At 40.9% G+C, this 26988-nt stretch overlaps 2 protein-coding genes and 1 pseudogene across 5 annotated transcripts in view; 2 read left to right on the top strand and 1 right to left on the bottom strand.

Moving 5' to 3' along the window:
- IL31RA (interleukin 31 receptor A) overlaps window positions 1-26988 on the top strand; it is a 111512-nt gene that overhangs the window by 343 nt on the left and 84181 nt on the right. The window contains exons 1-2 of one of the 4 annotated variants that reach the window (XM_055251653.2): window positions 413-624; window positions 796-926. In XM_055251653.2, the coding sequence (XP_055107628.2) occupies window positions 855-926 (72 nt within the window). In that variant the 5' untranslated portion in view covers window positions 413-624; window positions 796-854. Of the gene's footprint in view, window positions 1-412; window positions 625-795; window positions 927-20482; window positions 20895-26988 lie in introns of those variants that run through there. The other 3 variants (XM_063622643.1, XM_055251654.2, XM_055251655.2) reach the window with 3 other exon arrangements.
- Window positions 12117-13059, top strand: LOC129467290 (inhibitor of growth protein 2-like). The gene has a single exon (XM_055251676.2). The coding sequence runs from the start codon at window positions 12117-12119 to the stop codon at window positions 12837-12839; it is 723 nt and encodes a 240-aa protein (XP_055107651.2). The 3' UTR covers window positions 12840-13059.
- LOC129467289 (heterogeneous nuclear ribonucleoprotein H-like) lies at window positions 19122-20501 on the bottom strand (annotated as a pseudogene).

Genomic DNA, 26988 nt, shown 5'->3' with positions numbered 1-26988 from the left:
ATGCCACAGTGCCTGGCCTTGATAACATTTTTATTATATAGGACGGCAGCAGTGGTCAGTTTTCCCCTCGCACCTTCCCCATAGCTTCACACTTGTGCTGGTTTGCGTAGTTCTCTCTCATTAGGGCCCTAACTTGGGAGCAGTCATCTTTTCATTTTGTTTGGTGTGGCCTATATCGATTTTTTTAGTGTATTGGAAATAGGGTGGTATTTCGTTTTATAAAGCATTTTCTAAAAACTTCTACTTGCCAGTATGTGCTTATGCTCACTGTTGGATTTAGATTCCCCGGTCCACACCGAAGCGCGAACCTAGTACCTCCAGCGTGAAACAATCCAGAAAGGAGCCGCCTATGTCCTGGGGCCCTGGCCGGGAGAACGCCTCGCGGGGCGGGCTGGTGGGTGGCTGTGTGCGGGGAGCCGCGGCGAAGCTGCTTCCGCCGGCGCGTCCCGAGCTCGCGGAGGCGGGCTTCCACGGGCGGCCCTGACCCGGTGGTCCTGACGCTCTCCCAGCCAGCGGCGGGAGGCTTCCCAGGGGCGGAGCAAGAGGTTGGCCCGGTAGGATCGGGGGACTGAGCTGAGAGTCACCGTGGTTCCTGCCCTGGGAGCCCGGGCTGGTCACACCCAGGTGAGTGGCACTGTGGGGCGCGGCGCAGCTAGGCTGGCCCCGCGGGTTTTCGTCGGGCTCTCACTTTAGAATGGCAGTTCTGATCTCTTTGGATCACATAAATTATAGAACCAAGTTTTACATAAAATTGCAGGAGCTTTAACCTTTAACCTCCTTGAAATCCATTAACAGACCCACCCAAAGGAGCCAAGAACTGCACATTGACCCCTGCTCTAGAGACAGATGGTGCCATGAGGGATTCCATGCCAGGAGGGGACGGGACCAGCGGTTGGCGTGTGGGGACACTGACGCTGGACACTGAAGTGAGCAAATGAGATTTGTCCCAGTTCTTTGATCTTTACCTAAGTAATTCATTGTTTTGCTGTAATTTGGGGGATGTTTATCAAATCATCAAAATAGGTCATCTGGAAGATACTTTTCTGTGGGAGATTTCTTGAAAGATTTTTTTGTCTCCATCAGAGTTTTCTGGATTTAGAGTCTCATATTTCTGCGGGATTCTTTTTCAGAATCAAAAATCTTTTCCCTCTCCTTCTGAACATAGGAACCTACTATCCCACCATCTTGGATATTTTAACTTGGTTTTAGTTTTAGTTTTGGGACGAGGCTTACCGTGTGGGAGATTGAAGAATTCTCAACAGAAATTAAAGCACTTTAAAATAGTTTTAAAAATTATGGATAGCAGGAGAAGCTTCTTCTATATAACAAAGTAAGCCTGATACTAGTTGGAGTGGCCTTAACATTGGCTGTATTGGCCAACTTGTGTAGTACCTAGGGTATCAATGACCTGCTTTAGGCTTTGATTTGCTTATGTGTAAAAGGAAGACAATAACTAGATTTTTTCCCCCACATCTCCATCTGATGAAGTCACACAGTCCATACAGTTACATAAAGTATTTTTAAGAGGCAGCCCTGTGTAAGAAGGCTCAGTATCATAGCTGAATGCTGGTGCACTTGGATTTTAATGCTCAGGTCTTATTCTGGTATTGCATTAACTGCTTTGTCGATTTTAGAGAGTTGATTCTTAAGAAGTCAGTGATCTGGCCATCAGAGAAATGCAAATCAAAACCACAGTGAGATACCATCTCACACCAGTTAGAATGGCCATCATTAAAAAATCAGGAAACAACAGGTGCTGGAGAGGATGTGGAGAAATAGGAACACTTTTACACTGTTGGTGGGAATGTAAACTAGTTCAACCATTGTGGAAGTCAGTGTGGCAATTCCTCAGGGATCTGGAACTAGAAATACCATTTGACCCAGCCATCCCATTACTGGGTATATACCCAAAGGACTATAAATCATGCTGCTATAAAGACACATGCACACGTATGTTTATTGCGGCACTATTCACAATAGCAAAGAGTTGGAACCAACCCAAATGTCCAACAACGGTAGACTGGATTAAGAAAATGTGGCACATATACACCATGGAATACTATGCAGCCATAAAAAATGATGAGTTCGTGTCCTTTGTAGGGACATGGATGAAACTGGAAAACATCATTCTCAGTAAACTATCGCAAGGACAAAAAACCAAACACCGCATGTTCTCACTCATAGGTGGGAATTGAACAATGAGAACTCATGGACACAGGAAGGGGAACATCACGCTCCGGGGACTGTTGTGGGGTGGGGGGAGGGGGGAGGGACAGCATTAGGAGATACACCTAATGCTAAATGACGAGTTAATGGGTGCAGGAAATCAACATGGCACATGGATACATATGTAACAAACCTGCACATTGTGCACATGTACCCTAAAACCCTAAAGTATAATAAAAAAAAAAAAAAAAGTCAGTGATCACTTTGCCAACTCTAGTGGTTGAATCCCTATTATGATACAGTTTGCCCTTGGGATATCATACAGCAAGAGTGATGCCTGTTAATTGACCATCTTGGCATCTTCTTTTATACCTCCTCTAGCAATTGTTTAATCAATCTTAGATTGTTCCATTACTGGAGATGTATTCATGACAATCCACTGATGCCAATCAGCTAAGCATACTTCCCAGTGTGTTCATGCCAGTTAAATGTTGCAATACAATTTCTGGCAATTTCATCTTAACATGTTTGTTCTTCAGCTGAGGTATTTTATTGGGCTAGCAGTCATCTGGATAGGTGGAAAGTTTGGTTCTAATAATTTACTTCAGTTTTATAAACAGAATTACTGTTGCTATGATGCCACAAAGAAAACACTATCATTTGGAGTAGAATTTAGAATGTATACATGCCAAAATAAGTTCAGTTTATCATAGTGTGAATACTATAAAATATGTACTGAGAGGAATGCTAATCACTTATTTAAATAGTAACAAACCTGTAGTTTTCTCATCTGTGTATGTAATTCACTAGGAAAATGAACCCTACTGTGGTGAAATGACTCAGATTAACCAAAGTTTGAATCCCATTACTAATTGTGTGATCTTAGGGAAGTTAATTTTTTCAATTTGAAATAAAATTTACCTACAATGAAATGCACAAATCTTAAGTTTACAGCCTAAATGTTTACCTATGTGTGCTCCTTGTAACTGTCACCTAAATCAAGATATGAAACATTTCTATCACCCTAGACAGTTTCCTCTTGCCCCTTTACAGTCAACTCCCTGGCCCAGAGCACTATTCTGATTTTTATCACCATAAATTGGGTTTGCCTGTTCCTGAATGTCATATAAATGGAGTCATAGAGTATCTTTCTTTTGTATATGGCTTCCTTTGTTCAACATAATAGCTGTGAGATTCATCCATGTGGTTTTGTGTAATAGTTTCTTTTTATTGTGTCATATGAATAACTACAAATTATTTTTGTAGTCTCCTGTTGACAGGCATTTGGATTGTTTCCAGATTTTGAACAAAGCTCCTGCAAATATTTTACTACAAGTCTTTTGGTCAACACAAGGACTCATTTTTTCTGGGCATATACTTAGAAGTGTAATTGTTGGAACATAGGGTATAACTTTTTACTAGAAACAGCCAAAGAGTTTTCCAGAATGGTTGTACCATTTACTATAGCCACCAGCATTATAAGAATGTTCTGTTTGCTCCACATCCTCACCATCACTATGTGTTACTGTTGTTTTTAATTCTAGCCATTTACTGTGGTTTTAATTTATATTTCCCTGATGATTAGCGATGTTGGGCATCTTTTCATATGCTCATTGGCAGTTTCCTTCTTTCTTCACCTGCTTACATGTCTGTCCAGTCACATAAAAGAGAGTGGAGAAAAGGTGGTGAAGCGGTGTTGTCTGGGGTAATGCCTGAGATTCATTATCTCATGCCAAGGCAATCGAAGATGCGGCCACACAAGGAGTGGATTTAGGGGCAGAAAGTTTAATAGGCAAAAGAGAAAAGAGAATAGCTCTCTCTCCTGCAGAGAGAGAGGGATGCCAGAGTGGGTCTTCTGGTCCCATGGTGAAGTGCACAGGGTTTTATAGTCTGGCTTGAGGAGGCAGTGTCTGATTTACATAGGGCCCAAAGATTGGTTGAGCCAGGTGTGATGTTTATATAACAATCGAAGAAGCTGGCCACCGCAATCTAATCTTTTATTACACAAACAGATTTTCTACCTGGCTGGTGCCGTGTTGTCTGCTCCTTACTGTACATATGGCTGACAAAGGGAAGATGGAGCCGCCATGTTGAACATGCCTAGCCCCTAGGTAGCCATTTCCTATTGTCACAGCTGCCAGCTTTCACCTGTGCAAGCTTCCAGCTTGCTTCTGTATGTCTGCAGCTCAATTTTACAGGCTGCTTTTTGTTAGAAAAGAAATGATTTGAGGGCTGCTTTTTATTAAAAGGGAAATCGGATCAAGGACTTCCTTACCCTCACTGTCTGCCTAAATAACTTTTTAAAATTCCTATATCATTGGGATCAAAGGATGAGGTGCTGTCTTGCTATTCAGTGGTGATACCAAGAGTTGTGAAAATAGTTTATCCTTAGGCTAAATTACAGTCCTTTGGGTTGCTCATTATATCTTTAGGGTGAAATTTGCTGCTGTTACAACCCCAAAACTTCAGTGGCTTAACAAAATAGAAGTATGTTTTTTGCTCACCTGACTGTCCAAAAAGGTTATTCCTGGTAGGTAAATGTCCTTCCCAGTAGTTACTTAAGAATCCAGGTTCCTTGCATCCTGTGGCTCTGCAGTCTGGTACGGCTTCCAAGATCTTTATGCTTCTCTTCATCGCCAGAGAAAGGGAAAGAGTTGGGGAGGAGAGAGACAAAGTGGACTTGTGGAACATTTTTATGAGTCAGGCAAATAAATAAGCATATACATCTCAGATTCCACTGTTACAAACTTAGTCACATGTAACTGTAAGAGAGACTGGGAAATGTGGCCTCATCTGTGTGCTCAGAAAGCTGGGAATCAGCTAGCGGTTTTTGCCAATACTGATGAAATGGGTTGTTCTCCAGGATGGTCAGTGGATTTCTGTAGTAAATTGAGTCAGGACAAGACTTCTTGATCTTCACATATCAAGGAATCTGTGTAAACTGCTAAGAGTTCTTAAATAAGACACCTTCCCATTCTCTGCTTTCTGCAGCATGAAGGAGAGTGACCATGGAAATATAGATAATGATAACCGAAATCCATTCTGTGATGGTACAGAATGCTTGGCTGAAAGCTCTTCTCCATTCATGATGATTTTTAAAATCTGGTATCTGATATTTATAAAATAAATGCAATTTGGAATAAAGTAATCATATTTCATCTTTCATAAATAATCCAGAACTTAGGATTTTAAAACTGTGTTTTTAAAAAAGTGATTAAGTAGTTTTAGTGACTTATTAGAAAATGACTTCTAAGACAGTCCATGGGGAAAAGCAAAGCTGTTTCTTTCACACCTTTTTTTCCATTGGGCTACTAATATACTCCTGTATTTGAGTTGTCAAGTCATTATACTGTTCTTTTGTCTTAAAATCTTCTATCAATGAGAGAGAAATTACTGTAAATAATTTAAACCTTGGGTCAGCAATCTTTCTAGCTCTTAAGAGTTCCGTACACGTCATTGTTAGAGGAAGGAGAAGAAGAAGAAGGTAAAAGGGGAACAGAAAATGATCATGAGTTGAGGTGCAGTAGAGCTTCTCCAATTCTTATGTCTTGTAATAAAGTGGCCTTGTGTTGTCTAAGCTTTTCTGGGACAAATCGTTACTCTAGAACTGTCCTGTAAAAATATAATGTGAGCCATATATGTAGTTGATATATCCCAAATACTGTCATTTCAACATGTAGTCAATGTAATGATTATTGAGGTATTTTACATTTATGTACTAAATCCTTGAAATTCAGTACATATTTTGCTTACACTTACATCTCAATTTGGATGCTAAGTTATCATTGGAAATACTTGATCTTTATTTAGAGTGTATGAAATGTATAGTTATAGAGTAGATTCACACACCCAAATTGTCCACACATACTTGAAAGTTTTCCAACAGCTGAATCGTCTCAATTTTTAAATTTAAATTTAGATTAAGAAACATTAAATAAAATTAAAATTAAATTTCTTATTTCAGTAGCCATGTTTCAAGTGCTCAATAGCCACATGTGGCTAGTGGCTACCACACTGACACTACAACTCTAGAGTCTAGATTGAGTTTAGACTGTAAGCTCTGGGAAGGCAGGGACTTCTACCTGGCATTGAGAAAGTGCTCAAAATATGTTTGTGGATTGAAAATATTAAGGTAGTTTTAAAATGTCTAAAATAGAATTGAAAGTAGTGCTTAATAAATAAGCTAATTTAATTGAATAGCTGGAGGCAAGCCAGACTTCCAAAGCTAAACCTTTATTTCAAAAACTTATTCCTAGTAAACATGTGAAGTGCAGACACTTAGATCAGAATGGCTATACCTTTTTTTGGAGAATGCCTCTTTCTAGCCCAATGGCTGGCAATTCTGGTCAAATTGCATGTTAATTGCCACATAACGGTTAGCTAACCAATTGTAGAGGAAAATTTTAAGCCGTAATTTCTGTAATCCATTGGTTTGCATTTGGGCATTATAAAGTAAACATGAATGTAGTCAAAACAGTTAGGGTTGAAATTCTGAAAATAATTATGTCCCATTCCATATTCCATGTCACTCTGCAGAGGAAACAATTGTATTGTTATAGGGGCATGCACATCTAATTTTGAAAATCTAACCTGCAAAATATCCTGTGTGAAAAAAGCACTCTATTCTTTGAGAATGGGACTTTTCTACCCTAACGCCCAGACATCTTTTGTACTACCCAAATTTTGCTAGTTCAATGCTTTACTCAAGTCGACCTTCTTTCACAAAGCTCTCCTTGATTACTGTGGTTCACATTGATCCCTCCCTTCCTTGAATTTCTTTCTCACTCATGGTAAGAACCAAATATTTTGTCAACCAAATACTATGTATCTACAATGCTGTGAATTGTTTCCCATTTGATTATTGAGTTTCATCACATCTAGCACATCCAACTCAGTGATTGATAAGTGGCAGTTGCTCAACATTTGCTTGAGTACACAGAAAACAAGAACACCATGGAAATCCTGGGTAATAAACATAAGAACCTCTGACTGTTCCATGCTTTGTGCTCAGATTGCTTTACTGCATTCTCTTGTCTTGAGTAGTGTCAGGAGCTCGGCTCAACTGGAGAGAGTGCTGAACTGCCAGGTGTTGTTGGAATACTGGATTAAAGGACAATCAGAATGAAAGTGACAGTCAAGCTTTTCATCACTTATTGCAATAGTATAAACAAGAGTCTAAACCAGAGAAAGCACCTGCTCCATTCCATTTCTCTCGCAGCCCCCATGGAATGGCCCACTAGTTGAAAGTCAAGTAGACCAGCACAGACAGAGGAGTCGTCTCACTGTCTGAGAGCTCCAAACGAAAGGCTTGGGCAGTTTTATGGGCCCAGGGCCTAGCAGGAGGCAGAGGGAAGGGCTAGGAGTGCAAAAGCACTGAGTCAGGGTGGAGCAAATGGTCTTCGAGTTTACCCGATAAGGATACCTCTAAATGGAGGCAGCTGAGCCAGGAATGCAGCTATGTGTAAGGTCATGGTGGGCCAGGGGACTGGAATGACTTCCAGAGACTGCAGTGCACTGGCAGTGCCACTAAGTCTGATGTGGAGAGAGCAGCTTTCACCTGTGAGGCTTGTCAGATAAACTGTTTGTAATTGCCTATGATCAGGCCTGAAAAATCACACAGGTTTTTTTTTTCTTTGCCAGGAGCCAGACTCCTCAAGTAGGAAATCACTTCTATTGTCAAGGCCCAAAACTACCCTCATCTATTCTAGGAGGCACATTTTCTCACACTTTAACATCTCTGAAAGCAGCATGCGTTTTACAATTGATGTCCTACAATTGTAGTGTCAGGTAACAGTTTATGATGTAGTTCTATGAAAAGCTTCTTTTGACACTTGTGTAAAGTCAAGAAAACACTGGCATCAAAAAGTCTTAGGTTTGATGAGATACAGTATTATTTTACATCATAAACAGTGTCTATATCACATCTAGAGTTTGGCAGGTTTTGTCTTTGGCATCTCCATTTTAGGCCTTCCTAACATGTTCCAGTGAGCTTCCCAAGACTGTGTAAATTCTTTATCTGCCAGCTGAGAAGAAAAATTTTACATAAGACAAAAATTACGTAAATGTAATTTCTATTTTTTCTTTGACCAAAGGCTCTTGTTCTGTAAAGGTCAACATAGTCTTTAAAAAAACCTATCAGATCATATATCCTTTTTTTTCCTTTACTGATGTTTACCTTTTCCAGGGATTTTTGGAATCTTAAATCATGCCAAGCCTTTCTGGGAATAGCTGGAAGAATTTTGAAAAATAAGTGACATGACTAAAAATGAAATTTCACTCATTTGGCTAGCTGATGGGTCTAAAGTGGAAGGAGTTGGGAAGACACTTCACACATGCAAAGGATCCTTTCACTTGACTCTGTTGGCACTGCTGTGAACTGTCATAAGCTCTGCCAGGGCAGAACAAATGAATTAAACTGTGGAATGTTCTGTGGGCTTCAGCACCCAGTTGGAACCATTATCCCCAAATCCAACTGTTAAACCTGTCTAGGATTAAGGACGGGATAAGATTCTGATGACATTCCAGTGGTGAACATCTGCACTGTTATTTGTCTTTAATGCAATTTGGGAATCAAATTCAAATGGTAGATAGGAGGAGGAAACCAAAGGATCCTCAGGGACCACATAAGAAAGGTGGCAAGCAAAAGCCCTTTTATAGAAAAAAGATTTGGAGACCAAATTTTGGGATAGTGGTCCTGACAGCCCTCTCTGCCAACGACTGAACAAGAGGCTCAGGCACTGGACTCCCTGAAATGGACTCTACCTTCCTTCTTTTGTGTGACCCTGCTTTACCTTTTCCATATATTTCTCCCTTCTAACACTCCCCTTAGCCTTGGGTTATTCTGATGTGCACCCCTGCTCAAGAACCACTGGCTAGACTTTAGATATAGACAGCATGTTTAGATAGATGTATAGTAACACCTTCTGTTCATTTTCTGCCTTCTTGAAATTTGTTTTAGTTACCCATCGCTGCATAATAAGTTACCCCAAAGCTAAGTGGCAGAAAAACTACATGTATTATCTCACTCTTTCTGTGCATTAGGAGCCTGGACATGGCTTAGCTGGGTACTCTGGTTCTGGGTCTCTCACAGGATACAATCAAGGTGTTGGCCAGGATGCACTCATCTCAGGGCTTAAATGGGAAAGGATCTGCTTCCAAGCTCACTCGGGGTTGTTGGCAAGGTTCAGTTCCTTTGGGTTGTTGGACTAAAGGTCTCAGTTTCTTATGAGCTATTGACCAAGGGCTGCCCTGAGTTCCTTACAATAAGTGCCTCTCCCTAGTGCAGTTTACAGCAAGGTAGCTGACTTCATCAGAGCAGGCAAGTGAGAGGGCTGGAGGGAGGGTGAGAAAGACAGAAGTTCCAGTCTCCTAACCTGATCTCAGAAGTGACATTCTGTTACTTTTACTGTACTCTGTTAGAAATGACTCACTCACTAGTATCAACCTACACTCAAGAGAACATTATATAAGAGTGCGAATTGGGAGACATTTTAGAAGCTGTCTACCACAGAATGGAAATTATTGCATGAATGATATACCATTTAGAACAAGGGTATGGGTGTGAATCCTATTCCACATGTCTTGAATGTAATAATGTCACAGCGTTAAAAGTTCAGCTTGAATCTGACAGTCCCCATCCTACTGGAATAGATGGAAGTTTGATCTGAGTCATTAGCGGGGAACCCCTCACCTTGTCACACACACTCATGCTTGTGCTGAGGTTCCAGGGTCATGAGCACCACCAAAGCCCTGGGGAAACTCTTCAGTTATCAATTGCCTGTCCACACTGCTTACTTTCAAGTTAGTTGTGGTGTTCTCAGCTCCATAGGCAGTGCTTTCGGGGCCAGTAGCCTTGCTGCTGCTGTGCCATCCTGGGGCAGGGAGTCTTTGTCAAGGCTGAGAGCTCCTGTTCCCAAGACCTGGCCACCCTCAGTGTACCCTGTAGTCACCCTCTTTGGAGCATGACTACTAAGAGGAACACAGGCCACCAAACTATATGTGTACGTAATCTGGCTTTTGTTGTTAGTGTAGAAGTGACATACATTCTCTTGCAGTTTTCTACATTCTAAGCCGAAGTCTGAACTCAACGTTCTATGACCTAGAATAAGCAAGATATTTTCCACAAATATAATCTATAAGTAATCTTCAGCATAAAGGCTATATTACAAAAGCAGAACACAAAACGTCCTTGTTGTAGTTAATGTAGAATCTTACAGAATTGTTTCTCACAAAATAATGGCAGCAACAACAACAATACACACACACACACACACACACACACACACACAATGATAACAAAATGAGGAGTACACGTAATCTTCCAAGAAAGAAAGCTTCATCCCAACTTGGTTAATGGGATGTTTATATTCTTAGTGTCTTCAGGATGCCTTCTGTGTGCATACATATCTTTTGGTTTTTTAGTTTATCCATATAGCAAGATGTAATGGCCATCTGTGTCAACTGTCTTTTGATTTTTTCAAAATTCTTTGACAAATTGCAATGTAAGTCCTGTGCTCTCTGGCTTTAGCTCTACTTGGCCAAGGCTGATTTCCATTCATGCATTATAATAAGCACCCCAATAACAGTGCAGGCTGTGTTTGGATCTGGTGGTTCCATACCATGTAGACCTAGACCTTGATTTATTTTTATCTGCTCCTTTGTACCCTTAGGATAAATACAGAGTACATTTATGTTTTAAATCAGCTCTCATGTTCCACCTTATGACAGGCTTTACTTTGTAACAAATTAACTCACTCTTCCCTTTCACCTAACATATCCTGCAGACTTCCAAGGAATGAAGGAAAAGATTGCAGTTACCAATGTGGGATTGATATGGTTTGGCTCTGTGTCCCCACCCAAATCTCATCTCGAATTGTAATCTCCACGTGTCGGAGGAGGGGCCTGGTGGGAGATGATTGGATCACGGGGACAGATTTCTCCTCTGCTGTTCTCGTGATAGTGAGTGAGTTCTCATGACAGCTGATGGTTTTAAAGTGAGGCACTTCCCTGCCTCCTTCTAGCGCGCTCTCTTCTGCCACCATATCATGTGCCTTGCTTCCCCTTCGCCTTCCACCATGATTATAAGTTTCCTGAGGCCTCCCCAGCCATGTGGAATTGTGAGTCAACTGAATTCTTTTCTTTATAAATTACCCACTCTCAGGTTGTATCTATAGCAATGTGGAAACAGACTAATACAGTGATGTATCCCTTGTCCCAGATTTGGAGCAGATCTGTGTCAGATGCAGTGGTTAGTCTCAGGGACAAAACCCCTTTCTGGTAGGGGTTTTGATTTTTATAAACCTTGGCTTTGATTCTGTCATCCTCTCCTGAGAAGGTAGGTAGGTGGCTTCTGTGCTCTGTGTTGTTCAGGGAAATGGATGCTTTGATTCTCATGTGGTGATATAGTTTGGATATTTGTCCCTGCCCAAATCTCATTTTGAAATTTAATCCCCAGTGTTGGAGGCAGAGGTGGGGCCTGGTGGGGAGGTGTTTGGGTCATGGGGGTGGATCCCTCATGGCTTTGTGCTGTCTTCCTAATAGTGAGTTCTCATGAGACCTGGTTGCTTGTGTGGCACCTCCCCCTCACTATCCCTCTCTCTTGCTCCTCTTTTTGCCATGTGATGTGCCTGCTTTCCCTTTGTCTTCTGCTGTGATTGGAAGCCTCCTGAGGCCCACCCAGAAGCAGATGCTGCTATACTTCCTGTACAGCCTGCAGAACCATGAGCCAATCAAACCTCTTTTCTTTACCCAGCCTCGGGCATTTCTTTATCGTAATGCAAGAATGGACTAACACAGGCCTGGAAAATGGCTAGTCGCCAGAGGGGCGGCGGCGAGCCGGCTGCTGGCGAGGGAGTCGGGGCTGTGCCGGGGCGTTGGTTCGGCCCCAGCAGAGTCCGAGTCGGGGTTTGCAGCATGTTTTGCGGTGATGTTTCCAATCTCTTTCCCAACCAATGGATCAGGATGGCAATCAGCAGCTCGGACAGTCGCGGATCCTGGCTCTGCAAACGTCTAAGGAAATTGATGATGTCTATGAAAAATATAAGAAAAAAGATGATTTAAATCAGAAGAAACGTCTACAGCAGCTTCTCCAGAGAGCACTAATTAGTAGTCAAGAACTGGGAGATGAAAAAATACAGATTGTTACACAAATGCTCGAATTGGTGGAAAATCGGGCAAGACAAATGGAGTTACATTCACAGTGTTTCCAAGATCCTGCTGAAAGTGAACGAGCCTCAGATAAAGCAAAGATGGATTCCAGCCAACCAGAAAGATCTTCAAGAAGACCCTGCAGACAGCGGACCCGTGAAAGCCATGATTTATGTCACATGGCAAATGGGACTGAAGACTGTGATGATCAGCCATCTAAAGAAAAGAAATCCAAGTCAGCAAAGAAAAAGAAACGCTCCAAGGCCAAGCAGGAAAGGGAAGCTTCACCTGTTGAGTTTGCAGTAGACCCTAATGAACCTACATACTGCTTCTGCAACCAAGTGTCTTATGGGGAGATGATAGGATGTGACAATGAACAGTGTCCAATTGAATGGTTTCACTTTTCATATGTTTCACTTACCTATAAACCAAAGGGGACATGGTATTGCCCAAAGTGCAGGGGAGATAATGAGAAAACCATGGACAAAAGTACTGAAAAGACAAAAAAGGATAGAAGATCGAGGTAGTAAAGGCCATCCACATTTTAAAGAGTTATTTGTGTTTTATATAATTCATTTACTTTCAGAAGATGTTTTAGGGTAAATGCATAAGACCATGCAATAATTTTTAATCATTAGTATTAATGGTGTATTAAAAGTTGTACTTTAAAAAAAAAATACAAAGAATGGACTAACACATGTGACAAAGCCTGACGCTGCACTGAGGCAGCCCTACTGGCAGCACTCTCATCACAGTCACCAAGCCTTTTCAAATACTTAGCTCAGTGCCCACTGAGGAGCCTACCTGTACCACATCAGTACCATTGTAAGCATGATTCATTCCATGTTCATTAAGTGAGGGAGTGTCACAAGAAGATGAATTTCAAGAACTATTTGAAGAAAGAGAAAGAGAATGGTGAGTTCTTCTTCTAGGATACCATTTGGAAAATGGCTATTCCCAGTGAATTATCCTTCCCAAATAGCATTTTGATGCTGTTGTTCCCTTCTTTGAGGTTCACAATGGTTCTTAATTTTCATCCAATTTATGAGACCCAGTTATCCAGCACATGAGCTATGGGAGGGCCTTTCCAACATAGCTCACAATAAGCTTACTGCTCTGGCTTGGCAAAAACACTCCTCTGCTCCTCAAACACTCCTTCTCCACTGTGCTCTGGGAGGTAGCACCTGTCAGTCCTTTACTCAGAATGCTCTCACTCTGTGGAGCAACATGTTTTTCCTCTTCTGAAATTCTGTTTGAGACCCATCACTCTAGGAAAGCTTCCCTACTGGCTCACTTTGATTTGATGGTAAGTATGTTTCACATTCTGCTGAGACTGTGAACCTTTCATGAGAAGGGACTCTGTGGCACTAGCATGTTAATATGTGGGTGCCCGATAAATGGTAGCTGGCTGGTTGTGCCAGGATCCCCTTGGTGCCTATGCTACATTCCACTCACTGCTGTGGGCTCAGCTTCTATCCTTTGTGCCAGGAAAGAAAGCCATGGGAGAGATAGGATGTGACCAGAGACGAAAGCCTAGGAATCACAGAAAATGTGTCTGACAGTAGAGACAAAGTAATGCAAACTACAATGCTGAATTTTAGTTATGGTTGCCATATGTGTTTGGGAAAGGAATTAGATGATTCTGATTAGCACCCCTCATTAAGAACCAGACCTGGCCGGGCACCATGGCTCATGCCTGTAATCCCAGCACTTTGGGAGGCTGAGGCGGGCGGATCACGTGGTCAGGAGATAGAGACTCATGCTGGCTAACACGGTGAAACCCCATCTCTACTAAAAATACAAAAAAATTAGCTGGGCGTGGTGGTGGGTGCCTGTAGTCCCAGCTACTTGGGAGGCTGAGGCAGGAGAATGGTGTGAACCCAGGAGGTGGAGCTTGCAGTGAGCCCAGATTGCGGCACTGCACTCCAGCCTGGGCAACAGAGTGAGACTCCATCTCAAAAAAACAAAACAAACAAAAAAAACCCCAGACCTGTGGACAGGACTGGCTATATACCTATATACGTTGTGGAGCTTAGTGCAAAATGAAAATATGGGGCTTGGGCTCAGAAACTTAAGAATTTCAAGACAGCAATAGCAAGGCATTAAACCAAATTCAGGGACCTTCTCATTGTAAGGCCCCGAGAGACCCAACTGTGCAGCTTGCACATCTTGTCTATAAAAGATTAACAAGTAAGAGACAGAAGATTGAATGTGACTCACCGAAAATAAAGATTTCTTTATTTAAAATAAAAACCAAAAAAGCCTATTGCATTCCCAATAAAAATTATAGAGCCATGTTAGACTAAATCTTCTTGGTCTCACGGGATACACAGAGAACTGACTCTATCTTCAATAAGTCAGAGATTTTCAACTAGAGAAAGTCACCGACTATGTGCTATCTCTGAGCGTAGGAGTGAGTCAGATTTTTATGTTGATAAGAAGAGTGGGCTGGGCACAGTGGCTCACGCTTATAATCGTAGCACTTTGGGAGGCCGAGGCGGGGGGATCCAACATGGAGAAACCCCATATCTACTAAAAATGCAAAATTAGCTGGGTATGGTGGCACATGCCTATAATCCCAGCTACTCAGGAGGCCAAAGCAGGAGAATCACTTGACCATGAAGGTGGAGGTTGCAGTGGGCTGAGACCGTGCCGTTGCACTCCAGCCAGGGCAACAAGAGCAAAACTCCGTCTTAAAAAAAAAAAAAAGTGAATATTTTATGTTGAGAAACATGGCTCTAGAAGAGATACAAATTTGGATATGAAAGACTGCTGTGAGATTTGCAAGAGACAGTGTTTAGTCTGTCTATACCTTCACTCAATAAATATTCATGGCCTAATATATTGCCAAACGCCAGGCTGCATGGCCAACTTCCTCTTGTATTGTGGAAATTTCCTGTGCTTGCTTTACTTTGGGGCTTTGGGGACATAGGGTGTTTATCAATGCCTGTGAATGGGAAGGGGCAGGAGCAGGCTTGGGCTGAGGGAGAACTCTGAATTGAGTTGCAGGTCCAACAAAGCCTGGGGATCTGCATTTCTTTTTTATTTGTTTATTCTTCTTTTAGAGACAGGGTCTCACTCTGTTGCCCAGACTGGAGTGCAGGGGGACAATCATAGCCTCAAATCCCTGGTCTCAAGTGATCCTTCCTCCTTAGCCTCCTGAGTAGCTGGGGCTACAGATGCATGCCACCACTACCAGCTGATTTTTTTTTTTTTTTGAGACGGAGTCTCACTCTGTCACCCAGACTGGAGTGCAACGGTACGATCTCTGCTCACTGCAACCTCCACCTCCTGGGTTCAAGCAATTCTTGTGCCTCAGTTTCCTGAGTAGCTGAGATTATAGGCATGCGCCACCATGCTCAGCTAATTTTTGTATTTTCAGTAAAGACAGGGTTTCACCATGTTGACCAGGCTGGTCTCAAACTCCTGACTTCGAGTGATCTGCCTGCCTTGGCTTCCCAAAGTTCTGCAATTATAGGCATGAACCATTGCACTTGGCCCAATTTTTTATTTAATTTTTTTTTTTTTTTTTTTTTTGTAGAGATGGGGGTCTCACCATGCTGCCAGGGTGATCTGAAACTCTTGGCACCAAGCAATACTCTCACCTCAGCCTCCCAAAGTGCTGGGATTACAGGCATGAGCCACCACATCTGGCCAGAATCTGCATTTCTACACTAGTTTCCAGTTAATGCCCATGTGACTGATCATGGCCACAGTTTGAATAGCAAAGTTCTGTGGCAAACTGACTGGTTTTCAGCTGATAATAAAACAATGAAGGAAGAAATGAACAACTGCCAACTGTGTCTATAGGTTCTTCATGGTTTCTTTTTTAATTATAATGATGTGGAAAAACTATTTGTGAGCTACACTTAATTATGTGATGAAAATGCAAATAATACTTTCTCTTCATGGTCTTAAAGAAATATTTTTGAAGATTAATGAGGTGAATGCTTGAAAGGCTGGTAGAGTTTCCAGAAAGCATGGTACTGCTTTAGTGCTTGGCATGAATATGTAGTGGAGTCCACATGTGAGTATTTCCTCAGAAAGTTGTTATGTGATTCTATCATATTTCAGAAAAGGAGACTTCAGAAACTGCATTTGAAAGTTTCTTATTCACATCACTGTTCTTAGGGACAGTGTGCACAGAGGTTTGGGCATTTTACTGCAGCTTTCCCTGCTGAGTTAGTGTAACCACAACCATATTCCGTGATTAGCCTATTAAGCTCCCAAGCCCTGGGAATGGGATTGTTTCTTCTTGAAGGTATAGAGTTGGAGGTGAGCACTGCAGAAGGCATAACTATACAGTCTAGAGATTTATTTTTTGAAAACAAACCGGAATTTAGTAATCTGAAAGAGTGTTATCCATCAGGGTGTCTGCTTATAAGACCACAAATGTATTTCAAGGATATTGCAGTTGCTCAACGTTCAGTAATTCCGTCTGCCCTTCTGGATATCCACGTCAACTGGCCTTTCTCAGCCAGGGCTCTGTGCAAGAATTAAGCCTGATTCCCTAAAGGTATCCATTGTATATAGTACATATTGTATGTGATAGGAATTAACTTCTCTTCCATACATTTAGATTGGTACTAATTATGTTCCATTCTTGGTAAAATAAAAGAGTCACTTAAATTCTTTTCTGCGTTTTGTGGTTCAGATAAGGAACCTGGATGGAAAGGCTGCCAGTGATTCTTATTGTTTTCATAGAGCTATAATTATTAACTGGCAGATTACTGTGTAATTAGTTCCTGCTATAATTGTTACAATAATTTAATAATTATTAAATGAAGAGGGAGGGAGTCAGAAGTTTAAAGAAACAGTAACATATTTGCAACCTCCATTTGAGCTGGGCCAGAAAAATAGTCTTTGACTTAACACCAAAAAGTAGTATAGTGCAGCTGAAGATTTTCGGAGGCGGAGTAGGGGAGGAGAGAGGTAGAGGCAAGTCTGGAGTAAAGATCTCGAGCAGCGCTGTCCAATAGAAATACAATGTGAGGCCGGGAGTGGTGGCTTACGCCTGTAATCCCAGCACTTTGGGAGGCTGAGGCTGGTGGATCATGTGAGGTCAGGAGTTCAAGACCAGTCTGGCCAACATGGTGAAACCCTGTCTCTCCTGAAAACACAAAAATTAGCCAGGGGTGGTGGCTGGCAGCTGTAATCCCAGCTACTCGGGAGGCTGAGGCAGGAGAATCGCTTGGGAGGCGGAGGTTGCAGTGAGCCAAGATCACACCACTGCACTCCAGCTAGGGTGACAGAGCAAGACTCCATACCAAAAAAAAAAAATCACAATGTGAGCCTCATTTTAAAAAGTAAAAAAGATAAAATTAACTATAATAATATATATCATTTAACCCAAAGTGTTATTTTTAAATTATGATCAATATAATTATTTTTAATGAGAATTTTACATTCTTTTTTTGTGTTCATCTTCAAAACCTTGTATGTATTGGATTTCCAGCACATCTCAGATTGGAATTGTCACACTTCAGTTGCTCAGTAGTCACCTGTAGCTAGTGCTACTGCATTGGACAGCACAGCTCTAGATGCCATATCACTACAAAGATTATATAATTTATAATTAAACAGTAAAGTTGTATTCTTCAAAATGTCATAAAATACAAATATGCTAAAAGTAAAAATAAGTCATTTGTAGATTTTCTCTTTTTTTCCTCTCTCTCTCTTCCACCTTTCCTTCTCCCTCCATTCCTTCTGTCTAAGCCTTGGGGCACTCTAACTTAGAGAGGTCAGGGAGAACAGGAGGCCTAGGTAAAGGGACTGAAAAAAGACTGGTAAGGCAGGAGGAGAACCAGGAGAGTGTGGTGCTCCAGAAGCCACGGTATCCTGGAAGCAGCTTATATCAGTTCACGAGGGCTGATTGGTAAATTTTCTGGAATTTAGTGAACAGGTTGAAGTATGGTCATTAGTAAAAATTATATAACTTAAATAAATTGTACTTTTAAAAAGTAGTACTCAAAACTCATTTCTTCTTAATTTTTTTTTAAATGAGGATTTATTTGACAAGTTTTACTTAGCGCAATATACGTAAAAGGAAATCACAATACAATGAAACATTTAAATCAGGGCCTCAGAATCTCATACAAACATCAAGACCAAAATCCTAAAGTATTGGTATTGCGTCTCAAATTTTTCCCATTGACTTAAACTTACATGCCTTACAGGTTATTAAATGAAACTAGAATTAACAAAGATACCAAAATGTTTCACTTTAATTGTAGACAGACACAGCTCCTATATTGAGTTTTACAACAACAACAAAAAAACACGCCTTTCAGCATGCATCTACACAGTGTTCAATGTAATGTAGCAAAGGGCAACAGTGAACATAATTCAACTCCTTTTCCCTCAATACACTTACTGCGTAAGAACATCCTATAACTAACGAGCAAAGCTGGAACTTGTTTAACAGTTATAGTTTGCTCAGCTTCATTGTTACATCCTAGATGAGTATTGTGTTCAAAAATACTGAGCCTTAAGTCTTCATAACAATCCTGATTTCTACTTAGAGAGTAAGCATAAATCATAAGCTTGTATTGCAGAAACTGTTAAACTGAAGTTTTGGGTTTTTCTTTTTTTTTTTTTTATTATACTTTAGGTTTTAGGGTACATGTGCACAATGTGCAGGTTTGTTACATATGTATCCATCTGCCATGTTGATTTCCTGCACCCATTAACTCGTCATTTAGCATTAGGTATATCTCCTAATGCTGTCCCTCCTCCCTCCCCCCTGGGTTTTTCTTAAAAAAAAATTGAGCAACAGTCAGTGATCAATTATATTCCCCATCCACCACTCATACTGGACATGGTAGATATCCCTCCCATTCCATTCACGCCTATAGATACATGGCTTCCATTACTGTAGTAGCTGCTGTTCATTGCTCCTTGGCTATCTATGCAATGTCTGATTGAAAATCACATGAGTTTTCCTGTAAAACTTGGTCATATCCACTCATGCTGCTGTGGCCACCATAGCCACCTCCATAACCAACACTCAGCTGCTGGCTGGCTGGGCCACCATAACTGGACTGGATTGACAAGCCCATGCCCCCCATCATTTGGCTACTGTAAACACTACCGCTGGCTCCTGCTGTAGAATTCAAGAAGGGTTCTACATAGCTGTGTTCCATATTTGCTTTGTCTTTTGACATAGCTGCCACAGCATCTTCATTAGTTGCAAACTCAACATCTGCTTTACCAGTTACTCTGCCATCAGGACCAATTTCAATGTGTACCCTCACAGGATTGAGCAGTCAAAAAATTTACAAATGTCATTCTCAGTAGCTCTGTAAGGTAATCCACATGTATACACAGTGACCTGTTGTGCTCTGGAAGGTAGAGCCACCATCTCCATATTTGTGATCAGACATTCCTGAAAAACAATAATTGAGGTCTCTTCCAAATCTATCTGACCCAAATCCATAGCCATAGCCATTATAATTGTCATAGGCTCCATATCCTCCACCATAAGCACCGTGCCTCATCCTCTGAAAGCCAGCTCCTCTGCCAATGCTGTTAAACCCTCTGCCAGAACCAGGTCTGTCATGGGACCTGGCCGCTGCATGACCATAAGCTTTTATGGTAGATTGTAGTGAGTTCTAACTTCAGCTCTGCTGCTCTTAAAGATTTCAATATACCTGTGCCCTATTCTTTCCTTGTGTTTCTTTAGAGCCTTTTCAGTTATTTCCTGTGAAGCAAACTGCACAAAGGCCTCCCCTGTACTCCTCCCCTGGAGTCCACTGGCAGTGTTATCCCATTTGGCATGATTTCCAACCCTGAGAAGAACTGAACAATTTCTTCCTTGCTGCATTCAAAGGGAAGTCCTCTAAGCTGTACAAAGCCATCACTGGCCGTGTCAGGACTATTTGGACCAGTATGCTTCAACACCCAATCCATTTCAACGTTGTTTGACTTGAATGCTTCAACAAAATTGTGTCCCATAGTTTCTCTTGTCTTTTTTTCAGGGCCAATTTGACTTCATTTTCTGATTCAAGTTCAACAAAAGCCTTGCCACCCAGCCTGCCTTCTCTGGTGTAGATGAAACAAATACCTTGAGCCTTAGTTTCAATTTTGCAGTCAGAAAAAAACACTGCACTTCATCGGCCAAGCAAGACCAGGGCAAGCCATGGACCTTCAACATAAACCCCTCTCCACCTTTGGTGCCCAACATCATTGTCTCTTACGTGGTCTGGTGTCAAAACAGACCAGACACCCAACTTCGGCAGGGCTAAAAAGAAATGGCCCACTTCTTAATTATTTTGGTAGACTTTACTAGTATCTATGCTCCTGAGATTATGGCTGTTGCATCTGTGTGGTGGAAATACTACATAATGGTGTGTACTACTGTTCATCTCTTTCTAACTCAGCAGTCACGCTGGCAGACTGAAATTGGCCATAGTGGGAGTACTTACATCACAGAAATCAACAAAGGCAACAAATCGGAACTTTTGAAAATTTTTCTGGAGAACCTGTTGCTAAACATTTTACCAGCACACTACTTTCTGGAAGCCAAGAGAAGATGGAGTATCAAGGGGAGAGGAATCAGTTGTGTCAAGTGCTGCTAAGATGAGGTTAGTAACATAAGGTTTGGGAATTGAACATTGGATTAAGCTCCATGGATTTCACAAGGACTAAAAAAGACAAAATCACTGCCTTTGTGGAACTTACATTCTGATGATTGACTTGGAAATTTAATAGCAAACAGAACAGAAAAAAAATGTCCTGCCTTCATGGATTGGGATGTAGTAGGCATTTTGAAGGACCTGCTGTTCTTGGAATAGTAAATTTCATTCTCTCCACCTTCTAAGTTTTGTATGTTCTCTGTGTTTAGACTGCCCTTTGCTGTCTTATTCTGCTGGTGCACATCTGTCTACTCATTTCTTTAGGATTCAGCTCAAATGTGTATTTCCTTGGGCAGCTGTCTCTGAACTTTGCTGGCAAAATTAAATGCTTGCCCTGAATATTCCTGTGTTTTTCTTATGCCTGTATTTTTCTCATTGCTGTAATGATGGCCCATTTCTACATCTTTCCTTGATGAGCCCACTGACTGATAATGGCTGCGATCTTCGTTTTTGTATCTCAGGGCCTGCCACCATCCTTGGCACATAGTAGATGCTATGTCTCTCTACATCTTTAGAGACTGAAGGAATTAAGTAATTAATCTGGGATTCAGATATTGAGACCTGATCCAAGGCAGAGGGACCACAAGACCTACTCCATGGGGGGATGTAAATGATTGTCAGTAGAACTGTGCTTATTTCTGTCTCTGGACCATTTGACACTCTCTCTTTATCATTCTCTCTTCTGATTTGATTATCTAATCTGGGGCCTGAAACAATCAATGTGCTATATTATAAAATAAAACTTGTTTGCTTTTCTATTCAGAGACCTTTTATTGCTAAAATTTTCCACTTGTTACCTTTTCTTTCTCAATCAATTTACACTTTAAATTTATTCATTTGTTTTATTCATTTGTTTAGCAATTTCAATTTTATTTTCACCTCCTCATGTTTTCTTAAAACTAAGTTACTTCTTAGCATCATGGTTACATCAGGGATCATTTGGTTGCAAGGAACAAAAACATGTTCAATCTACTTTAATAAGCAGCAGTTTATTGCATTGATATAATAGGCAATGTCATGGGCATCCACAGGCAGGGACTTAATACCACAGGGTCTCATGTGTTCCACATGAGCACCTGTACTGAACTGTCAGTCATCACATGGACTCTCACCCTTGCTTCTCTCTTTGCTTTTTTTCACTCTTTTCTTGGCCATCTTTCTTTTCTCGCATGTCTAAAACAGGGCTGCCAGAACCCATCACCTGATAGCTCCACTCAGCTGACTTTGTTTCACATTCCCATGTGAGAGGATCTGGTGAGTTAGCCAGGTCTATGAACCACATGTAACCTGGGATGCTATCTCGATGAAAGGGTGTATTCTTCATTTCCTAGAGATGTTGCAGCAAATTACCACAAAGTTGGTGGCTAAAAACAACAGAAATGTATTCTCTCACAGTTCTGGAGACCAAAAGTCCAAAATCAAGATGTCAGCAGGGTTCTTTCTGGAGTCTCTGAGGGAGAATCTGTTCCATGTTTTTCTTTAAAAAAAAAAAAATTTTTTTTAAGAGATGGTCTTGCTATATTGCCCAAGCTGGTTTTGAACTCCTGGCCTCAAGCAATCCTCCCACATCAGCCTCCTCAAGTGCTGGGATTACAGGCATGAGCCATTGCCCCTGGCCTTATTTCATGCCTCTCCTTCTCCTAGCTTGTGGTGGCTCCAGCAATCCTTGGTGCTTCTTGATTTGTAGACACATCATGCCAATCTCTACTTAGTCATGTGGCTTTTTCCTTGTGTCTCTCTGTGTCTGTCTCTTCTGTTTCTTACAAGGACACTGATTATTAGATTAAGGGCCACCCTAATCCAGGATGATCACATTTCGAGATCTTTACCTTAATTATATCAGCAAAGACTCAATTCCAAGTAAGGTCATATTAGGGTGCCAGGTAGACATATCTTCTGTGGGCCACTATTGGACCCACTATGGGAGATGTATGGGAGTATATGAGAGGTATAGTCAAAGGCTACCAGCATGGCTTTGAGGCCCCATTGCAGGTGCCAGTAAATGCCTAGTTGTTCCACACCTCTACCAGGAATACTTGCACTTTATCATTTTGAACATTTACTTTCAATTAACATGTTCTGCTGAAATGTCCCTTTCTCTAAATAACTTTCAGGGACTCACATCCCTTAGGGCAGAATTAATGACTTCCCTTTCCCGTTTCCCATAGCATTTTATACACACCTCTGACAGCACTTGCCATTTTCATTTATAGCAATATGTTTACGTGTCCATTTTCCCACTTAAGTTGTGGACTTTTCCTGGGTGGGGCCCGTTCCTTACTCAGTTTTGCTTCCACAGTGTCAAGCACAGGATCCAACCTTGAGTTATGTTTGTGGAATTGCATTGAAAGTCTGGGCTTCATGGATTGAATCTCTCCCCTTCCAGCCTTAGTGTTACTTGATTCAATTGTGTTAATTGTCCATTCCAGCCAGTTTCGTCTGGGATTCTACTCTGTTGTGTTCTCTGTTACATGTTCAGCTCTGCCCTGTCTTTCCTGCTGCCACAACCTATGTTAGCCCTCATCAGCATACGTCTGCTGCCCAACTTCTTTAGGCCCTGCATTCTCAAGTTGTCCCCACCACCCCTTCTGTTCAGGTTAATCTTCCTTTTTGCATGCATGTGCCCACACATGGGGATCCACTTTACATGTTTATCTTAGCCGTGGTCGATGCAGTTAGGATTTCCAAATTACATTATCAGTACCAAATTAGGTTTGAAAAGGGAGAGGGAGCATTTCTTTCTTTTGCAATCTTGTCACAGTGTTTCCTGTGGTCCCAGAAATCATGATGGAAAGAAAATTGGGATTTCAGAAAACATTGCTTGATTCTGCAGGAAGTGAACAACGTTTTCTGATGATTTCCAGAAAGAGAAATGTCATATTTTTCTGGAGTACTTTAGGAGGAAGTAGTGCAGTCAGTGGTGGGAAATATGTCCTTTACTCCCTGTTAAGTTCTCTGTCTCAGATCTTACATATTGCCAGTGAGTTCCTGCTGTTATTTAAAGAATGAAGATAATGATATTCTGCAGCTATGAATTTTGAGTTCAACTATGTAGTTGCTGATTTTCTGCCTACTGGGTTTGTCCATTTCCAATACAGGGGTGTCAATATCTTCACCTATTATAGTGGATTCTTCTATTTCCCATTGTAGTTCTGTCAGTTTTTGCCTTATGTATTTTGATGCTCTGTTGGTAGATGCATACAAATTAAGGACTGTTATGTCTTCTTGGAGAATTGGCCCCTTTACCATTATATATCCCTCTTTATCCCTGATAACTTTTCTTGCTCTGAAGTCTGCTTTTTCTGAAATTAAGGCAGCTACTTCAACTTTCTTTTGATTAGTGTTAGCATGGTATCTCTTTCTCTATCCATTTATATTTAATCTGTATGTGTCTTTATATTTAAAGTTGGTTTCTTTTATTTCCTTTTTTTTGTGTATGTAAAATGCAGTCTTCCTTCTGCAGCTTTCTTTATTGAAGTGTTTGGTATATATTTGGTGCTAGCATGGCCATTGCTAATTCATGAATTTTTTTTTACTTTATTTATTTGTAATTTCAACTTTTATTTTAGAATCATGGGGTACATGTGCAAGTTTGTTACATGGTATATTGTGTGATGCTGGGGAGCCAGAGGGGAAAATTAACCACCTTTCCTATAAAGGCACAAATAAAAGAATTACATCCAGTATCTCCTCAGAAATCATATAAGGAAGAAGAAAGTAGAATTAAGTATTTAAAGTGTTAAGAGAAAAAAAACTCCACCAACCTAGAGTTGTTTATCCTATAAAATTATCCTTCAAAGTGGGGGAGGAATAAAAACTCTCAGACAAAAATTGAGATAATTTGTTGCTGGTAGACCTGCCTTGCAAGAAATGTTAAAAGTTCTTCCAAGAGAGGCAAATAATATGAGTCAGAAACTCAGATCTACATAAGGAAAGGAAGAGATCACAGGAGAAATAAGTGAAGGTAAAAGAAACACTTCTATTTTTCTTATTGTGAGTTGACCTAACAGATAAGTTTGTTCAAAGTAATAATAATTATAACAATGTATCTGATTAATATAGTTTATGTGTAAGTGAAAAACAGTCATTTTATTTTTCATTTTCTACAGTTTTAATGATATACCTAGGTGTAGTTTTTCTGGAATTTATCTCACTTGGTGTTCTCTGAGTTTATTGGATCCTTGGTTTGTTTTCTGATGTTAATTTGGGAAAGTCTCTGTTTTTACTGCTTTAAATATTGTTTCTGTTCTTTTTTCTTTCTTCCCTTTCCGGTATTCCCATTATGAGTATGTTATACCTTTTGCAGTTGTCCTGAAATTCTTAGATACTGTTGTTTATTTATTTTTAGTTTTCTTCTCTTTGCTTTTCCACTTTGCAAGTTCCCATTGTCAAATCCTCAAGCTCAGAAATTATTTCTTCATCTATGTCCAGTCTACCTATGACCCTAATAAAGGCATTCTTCATTTTTGTTGTAGTGTTTTTAACCTCTAGCATCTCTTTTTTATGCTTACTTAGAATTTCCATTCTGTGCTTACGATATCCATCTGTTCTTGCAAATTGTCTACTTTTTCCACTCACCCTTAGCATATTAATCATAGTTATTTTATATTTATAGTCTGATAATTCCAACATCCATACCATATCAGGGTCTGGTTGTGATGCTTGCTTTGTCTCTTTAAACTGTGTTTTTTGCCTTTTCGTATGCCTTATAACATTTTGTTGAAAGGTGAACATGATGTACTAGGTAAAAGGAACTGGGGTAAACAGACCTTTAGTGAGGTGATGGCAAGATGTGAAGGGAGAGGAAGTTTGACAGCCCTATGATTAGGTCTCAGTCTTTTAGTGAGCTGAGCCTCTGGACTGTGAACTTCACAAATTGTGTTAATTGTGGTACAGGTGGATTTCACTTAGGTGGTACAGGATGGCGAGAGAGGGCTGTAGTGGGGTATTTTCTTTCCCATTAGGTTAGGCTCTTGTAAAATAGTTTCTCTTGAGGGCAGGTGATATGGTTTGGCTGTGTCCCCACCCAAAATCTCATCTTGAATTGTAATCCCTATAATCCCCGCGTGTCAAGGTCGGGAACAGGTGGAGGTAATTGGAACATGGGGGCTATTTCCCCCATGCTGTTCTCATGATAATGAGTGAGTCACATGGGATCTCACGGTTTTATAAGTGTCTGGCATTTCTCCTGCTTGCACCCATTCCATCCTGTTGCCCTGTGAAAAAGGTGCCTACTTCTTTGCCTTCCGCCATGATTGTAAGTTTTCTGAGACCCCCCTGAGCCATGTGGAATTTATAAAGGAAACCTCTTTCCATTATAAATTACCCAGTCTCGGGTGTTTCTTCATAGCAGTGTGAGAATGGACTAATACAGCAGGCCTTGTTAAGAAGAACGAAATGCTCTAGTATATTTCAAAATGGTTACTCCCCTCTGTCCCTCTGCTACCTGCTATTTTTCTCTTATCTTTGCTATGAGAACTTGGTGGTTCTCATACAAGCTCCTGTAGGTAAAACTCACAAAGTGTGAGAGCCTCTTTATGACTCGGGCTCCCTGGAGTTTTTGACTCTTATACTTTTCCACACTGAGCCTTGAGTGATTTAACAATGATAGTTCAGGTTTTCCTACCCTGGTACTGGTTCCTGTGGAAATGAGTTTGTGTTCTGGGGAGCTGTGATTCTCTGTATATCCACCTGTCTGTCTCTCCAATTTTGGGGACAGTGGTTTGTCCTGTGACCTCACTTCTCTGATGGATCTAAGAAGAATTGTTGATTTTCAGTTTGTTTAGCTTTTTACTTGTTAGGATAGACTGATGCCATTTAAGCTCCTTACATGGGGAACCAGAACCTGGAAGTCCCAGCTGTAAATATTGAAGGCATAATGATTTCTTAACTTTTATATTCTGATTCGTATTGTTTGGTTCTCTGCCTTTCCAAAGTAGGAATTGACCCCATAGTATTTCTGTACATTTTAACTGGGAATGTTAAGACCTGGATAAATTCTAATCTTGGCTCTGCTGCTAATGATGTTACCTTGGGCAAATCA

The sequence above is a fragment of the Symphalangus syndactylus genome, chromosome 18, assembly GCF_028878055.3.
Source record: "Symphalangus syndactylus isolate Jambi chromosome 18, NHGRI_mSymSyn1-v2.1_pri, whole genome shotgun sequence".
In the NCBI taxonomy this organism is placed as follows: Eukaryota; Metazoa; Chordata; class Mammalia; order Primates; family Hylobatidae; genus Symphalangus; species Symphalangus syndactylus.
The sequence above is the reverse complement of the archived record's forward strand: the minus strand, read 5'-3'. Positions and strand labels throughout refer to the sequence as shown.

What these genes read in the sequence shown, in the direction of transcription:
- LOC129467290 (XM_055251676.2), top strand. Translation starts at nt 12,117, where the DNA reads ATGGATCAGGATGGCAATCAGCAGCTCGGACAGTCGCGGATCCTGGCT.